Genomic DNA, 14,786 nt, shown 5'->3' with positions numbered 1-14,786 from the left:
CCAGCTGCCCACCAGGCAGCACGGGCTGTGCTGGTCACAGGAGAGGAGAAGGCTCTGCAGTGAGGCCCTGAACTCCAGCCTCTGCTTCCTGATGGGCCTGAGGCCATCTCCTGATCTGGGCTCAGAGCCCCAGCTCCTGGGAAGGGGGCCTGAGCGGGCTGTATGGCCCTTTGAGCCCAGACCTGGCAGGAGGGGTCCTAGGAGCTGAGCTTCAGCAAGGCCTGGCCTCCAGTCACCGGGGGCGTGCGTTGGCACCCAAAGTCAATTAGAGCGCCTGTGTGCCGGCGCTGCTGATCTGATTTAGGCCCGAGGAGCGCTCCAGTAATGGGCAATTACCGAGGGCTTAATGGCCCTTTATCTTGAATGCAACTTCCATGCACCTCGTGTGCTTTGATGAATCACTCCTTAGGTGCAGTGTTGGAATAGCCTCCATAAAGATTAATAATTGGCTAATCAATACGAAAATCCAATCTTGGGGTTTTCCGCTCCGGTCAGTGTGTGCGGGAGATGGCGGCTCTGGGCTGCCTGCACATCCCACCTCTTCCCCTCCTTCTCTTCCTCTGTCCTCCTCCTCCTTCCCCTGGCAGCCTCCTGCCGGGGGTCTCCTGTGTCCCCCACACTTTGTGCTTTCCTGGGCAGACCTCTCTGGAAGACAGGAGCAGGGCTTGTGCACTCGGGTGGGCATGACTGGGGGCCTCCTCCAGCAGGGACCCGGCAGTAAGAGTCTCACACCAGGTGCCACTGGCACGGGGACAGGAAGGTGGCCTTTCACAGATGGCCAGCAGGCAGGGTGGCGTGGGCCTCCCTCCCTTGGGGGCTCTGGGGACCACCTGGTGCGCACCAGGGTGAAGGGTGGCCTGCTGAGTGGGCGGGGCCTTGGCGAGGGCTGTGGAGCTGTCCTGGAAGTCCTGCTCTGGGCGCAGGTGGGAGTCTGACCAGCAGTCAGTGGAGAAGTGAGGCGTCCTGGTCTGAGTGTGGAGACCCTGGAGCCAGCAGTGGGCAGCAGGAGGAGGCGGCAGAGCACACGCCGCGGCCAGGAGTGACGACGAGGGACGATGGAGGTGCCCTCCGCCCTCATCCTCGAGTGCACCACGGGTGGAGGAAACTCAGAGCTGGGCGGACCTGGGCAAGGCAGGCCCTTGCTGGGCAGGAAAGACTGCAAGCGTGCTGGCCCTGGTCTGTGCCTGTGGAGGCCAAGCTTGCAGACCTCAGGCTTGGGCCTCACTTCTGTGTCCCTGAGAGGACAGAGGGCCTGGGCTGTCGCGGGTCTGCTCCCCGCGGGGGCAGGGTGGCTCTCCGCCCCCGCAAGGCAGTGCCCAGACCCTGCGCTGGCAGCCACCGGCCTGGCCTTCCGCGCCTTGTCTCTGTGCCGTGGCTCAGGAACTCAGCCTGAGAGGCATGGAGTCGCGGTCGTAGCACTTCCGAGGGTGCTGTCGACACTGCACCCTTACCGACACCCAGGTACAGACGGCGGGCCGCGAGCGTCCACACCTGCTGCGACTCTGCACGGGCCTCACAGCCCCCTCAGCACCCACGGGCTGAGCAGTGAGGGGCTGCTGGCCTCTGAGCTGCCTTTGCCCACAGGTGAGCCGGGCGCTGCTAGTGGCCCAGGCTGGGGACCGCGGCATGATGCTGGTTCCCAGGCCCTGCTGTGGGTCCCGCATGGAGGTCACAGCTCGCTCCTCCCGAGGGCAGCTCGGCCTGTGGAGGGCATCTCAGTGCCCACACTAGTGAGTTCCTCAGGACCTGCCCATGGTGTCCCTGTCCCTCAGGACTTGCCCCATAGGTGCTCCCCATCCCTCAGGACCTCCCTGTGGTGCGCCCCTCTCCCTCAGGACCTCCCTGTGGTGCTCCCCCCTCAGGACCTCCCTATGGTGCTCCCCCTCCCTCAGGCCCTCCCTGTGATGCTCCCCCTCTCCCAGGACCTCCCTATGGTGCTCCCCCTCCCTCAGGACCTTACCGTGGGTGCTCCCCTGTGCCTCAGGACCTCCCTATGGTGCTCCCCCTCCCTCAGGACCTCCCTATGGTGCTCCCCCTCCCTCAGGACCTCCCTGTGATGCTCCCCCTCTCCCAGGACCTCCCTATGGTGCTCCCCCTCCCTCAGGACCTTACCGTGGGTGCTCCCCTGTGCCTCAGGACCTCCCTATGGTGCTCCCCTTCCCTCAGGACCTCCCTGTGGTGCTCCCCCCTCCCTCAGGACCTCCCTATGGTGCTCCCCCTCCCTCAGGACCTCCCTGTGGTGCTCCCCCTCCCTCAGGACCTCACTATGGTGCTCCCCTCTCCCTCAGGACCTTACCATGGGTGCTCCCCTGTGCCTCAGGACCTCCCTATGGTGCTCCCCTCTCAGGACCTCCCTGTGGTGCTCCCCTTTCTCAGGCCCTCCCTATGGTGCTCCCCCTCCCCCAGGACCTTACCATGGGTGCTCCCCTGTGCCTCAGGACCTCCCTATGGTGCTCCCCTTCCCTCAGGACCTCCCTATGGTGCTCCCCCTCCCTCAGGACCTCCCTATGGTGCTCCCTGTCCCTCAGGACATGCCCCATAGGTGCTCCCCATTCCTCAGGACCTCCCTATGGTGCTCCCCTTTCTCAGGCCCTCCCTATGGTGCTCCCCCTCCCCCAGGACCTCCCTATGGTGCTCCCCCTCCCTCAGGACCTCACTATGGTGCTCCCCTCCCTCAGGACCTCCCTATGGTGCTCCCCCCTCAGGACCTTACCGTGGGTGCTCCCCGTGCCTCAGGACCTCCCTATGGTGCCCCCCCTCCCTCAGGACCTCCCTATGATGCTCCCCCTCCCCCAGGACATCCCTATGGTGCTCCCCTTTCTCAGGACCTCCCTATGGTGCTCCCCCTCCCTCAGGACCTCCCTATGGTGCTCCCCTCCCTCAGGACCTCCCTATGGTGATCCCTGTTCCTCAGGACTGCCTGTGAGTGCTCCCCCTCCCTCAGGACCTCCCTGTGGTGCTCCCTCCCTCAGGACCTCCCTATGGTGCTCCCTCCCTCAGGACCTCCCTATGGTGCTCCCCCCTCAGGACCTTACCGTGGGTGCTCCCTCTCCCTCAGGACCTCCCTATGGTGCTCCCTCCCTCAGGACCTCCCTATGGTGCTCCCTCCCTCAGGACCTCCCTATGGTGCTCCCTCCCTCAGGACCTCCCTATGGTGCTCCCCCTCCCTCAGGACCTCCCTATGGTGCTCCCCTCCCTCAGGACCTCCCTATGGTGATCCCTGTTCCTCAGGACTGCCTGTGAGTGCTCCCCCTCCCTCAGGACCTCCCTGTGGTGCTCCCTCCCTCAGGACCTCCCTATAGTGCTCCCTCCCTCAGGACCTCCCTGTGGTGCTCCCCTCCCTCAGGACCTCCCTATGGTGCTCCCTCCCTCAGGACCTCCCTATGGTGCTCCCTCCCTCAGGACCTCCCTGGGGTGCTCCCCTTTCCTGGGTGTGTGACCTGTTCCCTGACAACCACGTGACTCTACCCCTAGGTACAGAGCAAGGGCACCACTTCTTACTGAAGATTGACGGGTGTCTGAGATACGCACATAGAGGGGACCTGGAGGGGTCTTCAGGGACGCTGAGGCCCGTGTTCTGCTGCCTCCTCCTCCCATTCCTGGGCTCCTCAGACCCCGGGTGGCTACCGAGCAGCTGGGAACATGTTGGAGTGTTCTTAGGCAGCAGGTCCGGTGGGATCCAGGCATCTGAACAGGTGCTCGAACACCTCAGCCACCAAGCCCCAGAGACACGTAGCCTGGTCCCTGGGCCATGGGGCACGGGCGCTGTGAAGGCTGAGCATGGTCGGGGTGTGGTGTCCTGGATGCGCCGTGTGCCAGCCAGCAGCCTCTCTGTCCCTGGGTCCGGGCGCCTGCTCTGAAGTGACCTTGGCCTCTAAGGGTGCATTCCTGCCATGCATTGGTGGAGTGGGGGTGGCCCCCGTGCTCACAGGCACCCCGCCTCGCAGCCACCTCTGGGGCTGGTGGCTGAGGTGTTCGAGCGCCAAGCCCCACGTCCCCCTCGGCACCTCGGAGGTGCACACCCCAGGCCCTTCCCTCTCGTGAGCTCAGCACAACTTGGCCAGGCCCGTGGACGTGCAGCAGGGACGGCCTCCCTTGCCTCCTCACGGCCGCATCTTCTAAGGGGGCTGGCACTGCCCACCAGGGGTAGCCTGGGCACAGCAGGGGCCCTGCAGGACCCTGGCCCATGGCCTCTGCGATCCACCCTTCAATGGGGCGGTAACCTGTTGGTGACGTTTCTGCTCCTTCCCTTTCTTCTTACAGTAGTGGGGAGCCCACCCAGGATGCCCACCACTGAGCCACAGCCCAGTCCCTTTCATGGTTTGAGACAGGGTCTTGCTGAGTAGCTGAGGCTGCCCTGAAACTTGCCATCCTCGGGCCTCAGCCTCCCGACAGGCGTGGCCACTCCACCTGGCTTTGTTGGTGCTTCTACAGCTAGTGCTGCACCACTTGCTGGGCAGGCAGAGGACTCTGCGTGCCCCTAGCTGAGCAGCAGGAGGAGGCCAAAGTACCCGCCCGTCCCCTCCTCTTCTCCAGGTCCCTGGATTTTAGGGCAGCTAAAAAGGGCTTTTAATATCTTTATGTTTTACTTGTGTTGGTCCCGTCAGTTTCCTAACGTGGGAGAGCGCCCTGGAACCGTGCTGATGGAGGCGATGGCCTGGGCCAGCACTTGCTCAAGGGCATCTGGAGGATGAGCACGGCCTGCGTCACAGGACAGGGCCACGTGGCCGCCGCACCCTGCCTCGCTCAGGTTTCCACACGGGGTTTGTACGCCCTGGAGTTTTGGGGCTAAATAGGGAAGCAGCTCTCAAAATGGGAAGCTTCTGCGTCTCGCTCCTCAGGGCCAGCCTACCTGAGGAGGGGCGCGCTTTCTTAAAGCTGTGACTTGCTGTCACTAAGTCCCTTACTGTCCCCTTCTCTCCTTCTAAAAATAGCAGGCCCCTGGCGCTGGCCGGTGATGATTGAAAGATTAAGAATAGGCAAAGGCTGGACAGGCGGGGACTCTAGCCTGGACGAGCCGCCCCACGAAGGCTGAGGGGCCGTGCTGTTTCCGAGGCCTCCACAGCTTCTGAAAAGTCCCGGGGACCTCAAGTCTGCATCTTCAGGTCCACGAGGCTTTGGGCCCTCGTGAGCACCCTGGGCCCCGGCCTGCCTCAGGGGCCGGGCGCGCCCTCGGGAGCAGGGGCCACTCCCAGGTGTGCAGGATCAGCACGCGCACTGCCGGGGGCCAGGGGCAGGACAGAGCACCCTCCTCCTAAGGGCTGTCTCTTCTCCGGGAACAGGAGGCCCTGCACCCTCCCTGCCTCAGGCCAGACAGGCCCGTGGCGGGCACAGCTTCTCCTCCTCTTCCTGTCTTCTGATCTCTAATCTTTGGCTTTGATCACGATGTTTCTATGTTCTTAACTCAGATCCACTATTGGACCTTAACTAAGAGTGACCCAAGTCTCAGTGCAGAGCAATGGGAGCTGAAAGGCCTGTGTCACACAGGTGCCCTGGGAGGGGCGGAGGTCCCGCCCGCCGCTCCACAGGGCATCGCTGCCCGAGGAGACCACCAAAGGCCCTGTTCCAGGGTTCTGGACACTGGGCAGCTTTGCTCAGCAGACGGACCTGGACGCTGCCCTGGAGCAGGATCTCAGAACAGGGGCCAGCCTGCAGCATCTGGGTCTGCTCGTCCCCGAGGGCTGCCACTCAGGGCTCAATTCTGACTTGAGCTGGGAAGGCGAGCAGGTAGTTTCAGTGTTTGTAATTATATTTTATAGGAATGGAAAAGCATGCTCTTCCTGTTTTGTTTTGCTCTCTGAAAAGTTATTTTGGTTTCTCTTAAAAATAAAACTGTCCTTGACAACTTGAGGTCTGTGGGGATGTTCGTCTTCCTGTCCATGGTGAAGAGCTGGCAGGTGTGCCCTGCTGCTGCCCGTCTGCCTGGGCAGAGTGTGGCCGAGCACCGGTGTCCCTGTCGGAGGTGACACGCACAGTCTTGTCCTTTGCAGTCAGCTTCGTGGAGGACAGGATAGTGGCGAGGACGTCCTGGGAGAAGCACAGGTGTGGCTGTGTCCACCGGGCGCAGCTGTGTCCTCTGGGCCCGGCCTGCCCCGAGCAGGGACACATACAGTCGTCTGAGCTCCAAGCTGGAGCCAGTGTCACTGAGGGAGGGGGACCTTCCTCTGCGTCAGGATGTTTATTTGAGAACTAACACAGCTTTTTTTTTTTTTTTTTTTTTTTGCAAAGAAGGTCCTTATCCGTGTTAATTACACTTTTTTAATGTGGGCTTGAGCCAGGTGTCCAGGGTGGCATTGCTGGACCAGATTTCTTATTCTTTAAGCCCAAATCCGGTTTCTAAGAAGCAGGGAAAGCCACCAGGAAGATTGCGGCCTCTCCTGGCGGCGGCTCTCCAAGCCTGAGGCTGGCCCTACCGGCAGCATAGGTACCGCTCAGCTGACCTCTGACCTCGCAAGGCACCGCCTACCCTCGGAGGTCCCACTGAGGGGCAGGGGCAGGTGGACTCCACAGGCACGTGGGGGGCCAGGCAGAGGCGGCTCTGCTGCGTCAAACCACCTTTTTCCGCTGTTGGCTGTGGACACCATGGGCTGTATCTGATGACCGGCAGAGAGGAGGCTGCTGTTGACCCGAATCACTCTCTGCACGCTCTCCCCACAGGGGGTTCTCCTCTGCACCGGGGACATCTGCAGACTGCCGTAGGCAGGGGCCACAGAGCTGCCCTGTGGCCAGTGTGGGCCACAGGCAGGGCCTTGGCCGTGTGGGACCGAGGCGTGGGGAGTCTTGGCTGTGCAGGGCCTTGGCTTGGATGGGGGTGGCCTTGGCCATATGGGACCTTGGATGTCGGGGGCCTCATCAGGTGGGGCCTCGGCCACGGGAGACTTCAGCCATGTGGGGCCTTGGCCATGAGGGACCTCAGCCATGGGGACCTTGGCCCCTGGGGACCTTGGCCGTGCGGCTCAGCTATGCTTCCCTTTCCCTTCGAACCCTGTGGCTTCTGCCAGCTACCTGGGCTCCCCTTTCTTTTACGACAACAGGTGAACTGAACGCTCGCCCAAAAGTGCTCGGGCCGGGACTTTCGCGCAGTGGGCCAGGCACCCACAGGAAGAGCAGCTCCTGCGGGCCGCAGGCTTCCGCGGAGTCCCACTGTCCCCAGTCCCAAGCACTAATGGGAGGCCACAGAGGACCCTCCCGGCCTGGCGGCCTATAAGCTATATTTAGAAAACCCACAGGCCCTCACCTCCTCGTGGGCCCCTCCCCAGGCTGCCCTCTCTGCTCCATGCATGGGGACCTCCTCAGTGACCTCGAATGGAGAGCGGCCTCTCCTGGATGGGAGCTGCAGGTCCAGGCAGGAGCCTCTGCCTTAGCCTGAGCACTGCCCACAGCCCACTCGGTCAGCTGCAGCGGCAGGAGCGGCACCAGCCCTGTCAGTGCCCAGGAGGTGGGGCTGCTGCTACTCTTACTTGAAGACTGGGTCCGAGTGGTCAGGCCGGCCAGTGGTGTGGAGAGGCAAAGGTCACAGGAGCAGCCCTGGTCTGGCACTGTCCTGGGCACTGGGTCTCAGTGGGTCTCAGCTGGAGTGTGGGCCTCCTGGGGACCCGAGGCCTGTCCATGCCTCTGTGTGGCAAGAGCCCCTGAGCCCTCAGGATCCGTCCCTCTCGAGCCTTGGGCGCCTGGCCCAGCTGGGCGAAAGTCCAGGAGGGTCCCAGCTCCAGGCCAGCTGGGCAACTTAGGGAGACGCTTCTCCAGTAAGAAGACCCTTCTCCAATGTGGCTCAGTGGTTCAGAACCAGTGGGTTCCGTCCCCAGGACAAAAACAGAAAAACAAAACAGAACAAAACCCCAGCAGCACTGGGTAGCTCTGGCGCTGAAGGCCCGGGGCCTTCTCTGCCGATGCCCACTCGGACGTGCTCCCCGTCTTGTGGTGGTCCCTCTTCCCATCCTCCCTGGGTGGCCTGCTTCTTGCTGCTCAGCAACAGCAGGCTGTCCGCCTGGCCAGCGCAGGTTGGAGAGGGCGAGGGGTCTGCTGCTTTGCATGCAGGGCCGCGTCTGCCCTCCCAGTGCCCGACTGGGAGCCCTCAAGAGGCTCAGCCCAGACGCTGGGCAAGTAAGAAGTTTGCTCATTCCGTAAAATTTGGCTTGATATCCTCAGTCACCTTCAGAAACCAAAGGTTGGGAATGTGTGTGAGCCTTGCTGAGCGCGAGGGGCGGGGGCAGGACGTGCGCCAGTCTCCAGACCACGGGTTCCTTTCATGGGTGAGGTTCTCGGTGTGGTCATGTGCAAGCCGCGAGCGGAACCTGGGGGGCGCCGGGGGTGTCCGCTGCCCCGGCTTCTCTCTCAGCTTTTCCTCCAGGCACTAGAAGGGGAGACTGGGCGAAAGCCTGGGTACTGCACCTAGGACGACCCCACCTCCATGCCCCCTGGCTGTGCGTGGACACCCGTCCCTGCAGGCCCCGAACCCAGCACTGACTTCCCAGCCCCCGTCCAGGTGTGTGCTGGGGGTGTGGGCGTGTGCAGGGAGGAGACAGGACACACGCAGCCGTGTGCGGCCTGGCTGTGACAGGGATTCTCACTGCCACACACACGTTAGAGAAAAGCAATACTTTCCACCTCGGGAGCAATTTAGAGAAAAAATTGAATCTAAGGGAAAAAACCCTTCTTAATAAGCTGTGCTGTGGTCTAACAGTTGGCCACATCCTGTGGAGGACGTCTAAGTGAGCGAGCAGAGTTCCTCTTTCAGGCGGGTCGTGAGGGTCACATGTCACCTGCAGTTCAAAACACCTCTATAAAGAGCAGCCTTCGTGTCGGTGGAAAAGCTGAATAAGAGGGTGGAAATTATCAGTGGAGAGAGCGCTGTGGGAACCGTGGGCGGACGCCTGGAGAGGAAGCCACCAGGGCCCAGTGGCAGCCCCGGGCAATGCGGGCCCCAGGGTGAAACCATGACCTCATGGAGAGCCGGCGGGAAGGGGAGCCGGCTGGGGTCCTGTGCCCAGCCTGGCAGCCTGGGGTGCCCGTCCCAGAGTGGGCACGGCCCTGACACCCTCTCTGGACCGTGGCAGAGGTACTGCCACCCTGCTCCAGCGCAGCACGCTCCCCGCCGGCCGCCCACCAGGCCCTGGGGGACCTGGGGAGGTCTTGCACAGCTGGGGGCTGCGGACTCCCTGTGTGCACGCCCAGGACGTCTGCTGGTGCTGCTGGAGAGTGGTACTGCCCGCAGCTGCTGGGGCGCTGGTCACACTGCTGAACCCGCCAACGGCCTCGAGCCCTCCGGCGCTCTGTGAGGGCACCCACCACTACAAAGCAGAGGCCCCCCGGCCCACCTTGGCCTCCAGCCAGGGCCCCTGGTGGCTGGAGAAGCCCAGCGTCTCCCCAGCCCACCCTGGGTCTCCCTCTGTGGCCCAGGTGCCTCCGAGGGCAGCAGGGAAAGCGCACTCCCTGGCTCTTCCCCTTTCTCCTGACAAGCAGGAGACTCCCAGCTGCTGGCCCATGGTCTCCCTCCGCCATGCCAAGACGCCCCCTGGAGTTTCACACCCCTCCACTCCTTGCCCTGGATTCCTCAGGTCCTGTCACGCCTCCTGCGGCCCCCGGCGCCCCCGAGACCCCCTGGGACCTCCAGGGGTACTCCGTGGTCCTTCCTCACACTCCTGCCATGCCTCGCTGCCCCACACTCCCACCCCTGCTGGGCCAGGGTCACCTTTAAGACCCCAACAGCACCCTCCGTGTTCCTCCTCTCACCTCCCTCCTCCCCGTCTGGGACTCCTCGGTCCTCCCTCCTGTCCTCAGAGCTCCTCTAGCCCGTGCCCCTGGTAGTGGGTCCCTGGCCCACTCCTCCTTCTCCTTGAGGCTGTCCCTGTGTGGGCACCTGGATGGTCTCACTTCTCCTTCCATGGGGTCTAGCTGCAGGTACCTCAACCCCATGGTCTTCGGCCTCGCGGTGGGCAGCTCATCTCCCCATCATGGCATTTTACATCTCTGTGACACTGTCCCACTTGCAACCCTGGGAGGGTCCCCGGTGCAGGAGCCCAGGGGCAAGGTGTCTGTCCGGCCTCTACCCTGCCTGGAGTCCTTGGGCCAGAGCCGGGTGCACGGGGTGGGCCCGTCGTCCAGTCCTGGATGCCACGCCCCACAGTCCCCCCCTTCTCCCCAGCGCATACCCTACCTCGCCCAGGAGCGTGCACCTGTACTGAGTGGGGTGCTGCCTTGTGTGGTGCTGGCACACCTCCCTAGAAAGGACCCCGAAGGCCCTGGGGCTGTGCTCTTCCCCGGCAGCTGGCCCCTGGTGTTGCCGCGCCGGGGCAGAGCACAAGTCAGACGTGCGGCTCTTTCCATAAAGGTGACCGGGTGAGCGAGGAGGGGCGCTAAGCTCTCCCGCTCCACAGCCCTGCCACATGTCCAGCTGCCCCAGCCCGGCTTGGTGCCCAGCACAGCCAACGGGCCAAGGATGACCAAAAGTAAAACCTTGGGCTCCAACAGACCTGCGGCCCACTGTACCCAAGAGACCGCGTCCTGCCTGCCAGGAGCCTCTGCCGGTACCCACAGGGCCACAGGACCTACACCCACACACCCGAGTGTCAGGGAAAGCGCCAGTGGCTAAGGAGCTGCCCGGGTCCTGAAGGCTGCTCTGTGCCCAGCTTGTGAGCCCTGGCCCTGCTCCTGAGCTCTGCCTCGTCGGGCCGAGCTCTCCAGAGTACGGCAGGCGTCCTGTGCCCCAGGGCCCCTCCTGCACCTCCAGGCAGGGCCAGGCCTGCCCGCTCCAGCAAGCTCCGGGACAGGGCCATGGAAGGAGCAGGGAGACAGGCCTCGGAGCCGTGGTGTGTGCAGCCAGGTCCCCCCTCTTATCAGTTCCCATGACACAGTTCCTGGTTCCCAACTGCCTTCTGTTATTGTTGTTCTTAGGAGCAGTGGGGTGTTGAAAGGGAGCTTGGGGAAGGGAGGTGATGAAATTCTCGCCCGCTGGTGGCTCCAGGAAGCTGCCCTCAGACAGGCCGGGGCCCCTGACAGCGCGAGGGTTTATCTGGGTGCAGGCCTCCAGCCTGTGGCGAAGGGAAACCCGGGCAGTTCCGTGACGTCAGTGCAGGCCCCCCACCTCCAAACGCCGCCAGGAAAGGCTGGTGACAGCCTGCCAGAGGACGGTCCCTATCTCAGTGCAGATCAGGTGGCCAGCAAGGGAGGTGGGGGAGAGAGGGGGGTTGTGCAGCCCCCTGGCCACGGCCTTGCCAGCTTCTCTCATTTCCTGCCCATTTGCCAAAAATCACACACTGACCGTGGCCATTGCTGGCCTTCGGGGACACTGTAGCTGACCATCTATAGGAAACAGACATGAAGGAGCAGCCTGGCTTCAAAGACAACCCTGCTCTCTTGGCCAAGGGCGCGCTCTGGGGGGACTCTTGTGTTGGCTCCTGGACAGAGGAGTCGCTCTGCACCTAGGCAGGTTGGCCCCTGTGCCAGGGCCCTGAGGCAGCACTGCCACTCAGAGCCTTTCCAAAGCACTGTGCAGGTGTCAGGACAAGGCTGAGAGCCACCCACCAGGCCAGGCAGGACAACCTCAGGACCCCAGGGCCAGGCAGGACAACCTCAGGACCCCAGGGCCAGGCAGGACAACCTCAGGACCAGGCAGGACAACCTCAGGACCCCAGGGCCAGGCAGGTCAACCTCAGGACCCCAGGACCCGGCAGGTCAACCTCAGGACCCCAGGGCCAGGCAGGACAACCTCAGGACCCCAGGGCCAGGCAGGTCAACCTCAGGACCCCAGGGCCAGGCAGGACAACCTCAGGACCCCAGGGCCAGGCAGGTCAACCTCAGGACCCCAGGGCCAGGCAGGTCAACCTCAGGACCCCAGGACCCGGCAGGTCAACCTCAGGACCCCAGGGCCAGGCAGGACAACCTCAGGACCCCAGGGCCAGGCAGGACAACCTCAGGACCCCAGGGCCAGGCAGGACAACCTCAGGACCCCAGGGCCAGGCAGGTCAACCTCAGGACCCCAGGGCCAGGCAGGTCAACCTCAGGACCCCAGGGCCAGGCAGGACAACCTCAGGACCCCAGGGCCAGGCAGGTCAACCTCAGGACCCCAGGGCCAGGCAGGTCAACCTCAGGACCCCAGGACCCGGCAGGTCAACCTCAGGACCCCAGGGCCAGGCAGGACAACCTCAGGACCCCAGGGCCAGGCAGGTCAACCTCAGGACCCCAGGGCCAGGCAGGACAACCTCAGGACCCAGGGCCAGGCAGGGAAGGGGAGGGAGAGGCCTCTCTCCAGTGCACGTGCGGTGAGAGGCAGAGAGCATCTGGAGTCCCCCTGTGTGGGCCAACTGTGGCATCTCCTTCCCTTACCCTTCTTCTCTCTGTTTCTTTCAGTAAATGAAATCATACGCAACGACCTCTCCGGCACGGAGCCTCACTCCTAGACTGCGGGGAGCTGGCAGCAGCAGTGGGGTCGGCGCCACCCCGACAGCCGAGCTCCCGCGCAGGCTCCTGAGCAGGGGCCTGACGCGGCTGGTGCCACTCAGACTCTGACTTCTGACACAAGGGGCTGACGACTGACTGCGCTGCGTGCTCAACAACGAGCTCTATCAGGGGCTGCGGGCCTCCTGCGGGGAAAGCCCTCCAGGAGAACTGTGGGCGGCAGGAGGCCAGCCCCGGACCTCAGCACTGGAAGTGCCTTGTCTAATCAGACCACGTGGTGTCGTGGAGTTGAGCGTTGGATTTGCTCCCACGAGTATTTGTAGGAGCGAAAACACTTGCTATGAGGCTTCATCCTTTGTGTGTTAGGGGTCTGGCCAGCTGGGCTGTGAGGGAAACCCAGCCCCCCACGGCTCCCCGCTTCCTCCAGCGTCTCCTGGGCTGTGTCCCCCCTGCTGCCTCAGCCCTGCACGTCTCTGCTCTGTGTGACTAACTCGTAGGATTTTAATAGGAGCATGCTGGGGTCGTAATTTCTAATATGGTTTTGAAGAAAGCACAAAGAGGCTGAATGGCTCAAGGTAGAGTATTGGACAAAAAAGACACCGTCTGTCCGGGGCGGGTCTGCGTCTGCATGCCTGTACATAGACCGCCATATGCTTATGTGTTCTTGGTAAGTGACAGACAGGGTGGCCAGTGTGGGCTGGCAGGGCCTCCACATTGGAATAAGCAGCGTCTGTTTTGGAGAATGCACCCGAGAGTCCAGACCCACCTTCCAGCACCTTCCATTGGGTCTGCCGCCCAGCACACGTGGCATTTTCTCGTCTCACACAGTTAGAGCACCTTAGAGCCCCAGAGAGGTGCATTCAGACACCGGCAGGTTACCACGTGGCAAAGTCAGAAAGTCGTTGTAAATACCATTACGAAGGGAGTGTAACATATTTGTCAATTACAGACTTGTCATTCACAGAAGCCTTATAGTCTCTGCTTCTAGGAAAAGTTACCCACAGCAGCGTTTTCAAAGCGGCCACATGCAGGCTGTCTTCAGATCAGTCGCAGCTGCAGTCGGCTGCCTGGGGCCCCCCTGCTGCATCACTACAGTTAGCAGGTCCTGGCAGTGACCTCCTCTCAACCAAAGAGCACGTTGACGGAAGCAGGGCCATCCGTCCCTGTGCCTTAGCAGTCGTCGCCCCCTTGTGGAGTAGACCCGAACTGACCAGGGGTGGAGATCAGGGTGCAGGCTCGCCAGGCACCATCTCTATGTCCATCTTCAAGGCCGTCCTGCCTCTTCCAACCCGCAGAGAAACAGCTTCGGAAGCCATGTCTGCCCTGGGAGGCCGTGAGGAGCTGACCGCAGCCTGGAGCACGGCACTCGCCCCCCGCAGCCCGCTGCTGACCCTGTATCTGGCGCACCGCAGTTGCATGAGCTGTTTCGTAGTAGGCTGTCATGTGAAAGGAAACGTTTGAGATCTGTGTCTGCTCTCCTTGTAGTTAGAAAACGGATCCAATAAAGTGGTATTTTTTGCTGGACAATCTCAGTCTGAGAGTGATTCATTGCTCATGGAAAATTCTACTTGGTTCTCTGTGGCACTCGTGGGAAGTTTCCTGAGATGGGCTTTGCTGGGGAAGCAGCTGCTGTGTGCTCACTGAAGCAGAAGGAAGCACGCCTTGCCGTCGGGTTGTTCCCCTTCTTCCTAATGCTTGTGAAGGAAGCCTGCTGGAAGTCGGCGGCAAGGCAGGGTAGAGTTTGCAGGAGCCCTCAACAGAGATGCGCAGTGCTTGCCCCGGCCAGGTGGAGAAGGGACTCGTGCTGATGCCAAGTATTTGTGTTCAGAGAAACATCCTGGGCGAGGCTTGGGCCACACACACTCCCCTGGAGCTGAGGTGGCTCCCTGGTGCCTGGCGAGCCACCTGCCAGCTGCACTCTCACCCGTGCCCATGCAGAGCGTCCAGCCATCCACCGAGCGGGTGGGCGCCAGGGCCTCCCCAGCACATCTTCTGAAAGAACGTGTGGCCTTCAGAGCTTTACCAGGCGCAGAAGCTCCGCCGCCCTGCTGAGGGGTCTGCAGACTGATCATGCTAGAGAGGTCCCCAGCACCCAGAGCAGGCAGAGGCACCCGCTGCCAGGCCCCCCGACACTGCTGGAAGTAAGCACTGCAGGAACCTCACAGCCCCGTCCGGAATGGAGCGTCAGGGGCCAGCTGAGCTTTCCCACCCTCTAGGCCAGCAGGGAGCCCCAGGATGGGGCTCCTCTCTCACCTCCTGGCACATATTTCCCCCTGGTCCCAGGCCTTCATCTTTTGTCTTTTGGCTTGTTCTCCTCTGCAGTCTCTCAGCAGGCTCTCCTCTCTGGTCTCCCAGTTTGTCTTCTCTCTGTTTTCTGGGTAAATCTTTCT

General features: G+C 62.5%; 1 protein-coding gene across 5 annotated transcripts in view; it reads left to right on the top strand.

Annotated features, from left to right (window-relative positions):
* Nfatc1 (nuclear factor of activated T cells 1) overlaps nt 1–13,923 on the top strand; it is a 102,923-nt gene extending 89,000 nt beyond the window's left edge. For all 5 annotated transcript variants that reach the window (XM_027935283.3, XM_027935281.2, XM_071602590.1 and 2 more), the window contains one exon: nt 12,349–13,923. In XM_027935283.3, the coding sequence (XP_027791084.2) occupies nt 12,349–12,398 (50 nt within the window). In that variant the 3' untranslated portion in view covers nt 12,399–13,923. The remainder of the gene's footprint in view (nt 1–12,348) is intronic.
* The last annotated feature ends 863 nt before the right edge of the window (nt 13,924–14,786 follow it).

This window comes from Marmota flaviventris, chromosome 16 (assembly GCF_047511675.1).
Source record: "Marmota flaviventris isolate mMarFla1 chromosome 16, mMarFla1.hap1, whole genome shotgun sequence".
In the NCBI taxonomy this organism is placed as follows: domain Eukaryota; kingdom Metazoa; phylum Chordata; class Mammalia; order Rodentia; family Sciuridae; genus Marmota; species Marmota flaviventris.
This window is presented reverse-complemented; position numbering and strand designations above follow the sequence as displayed.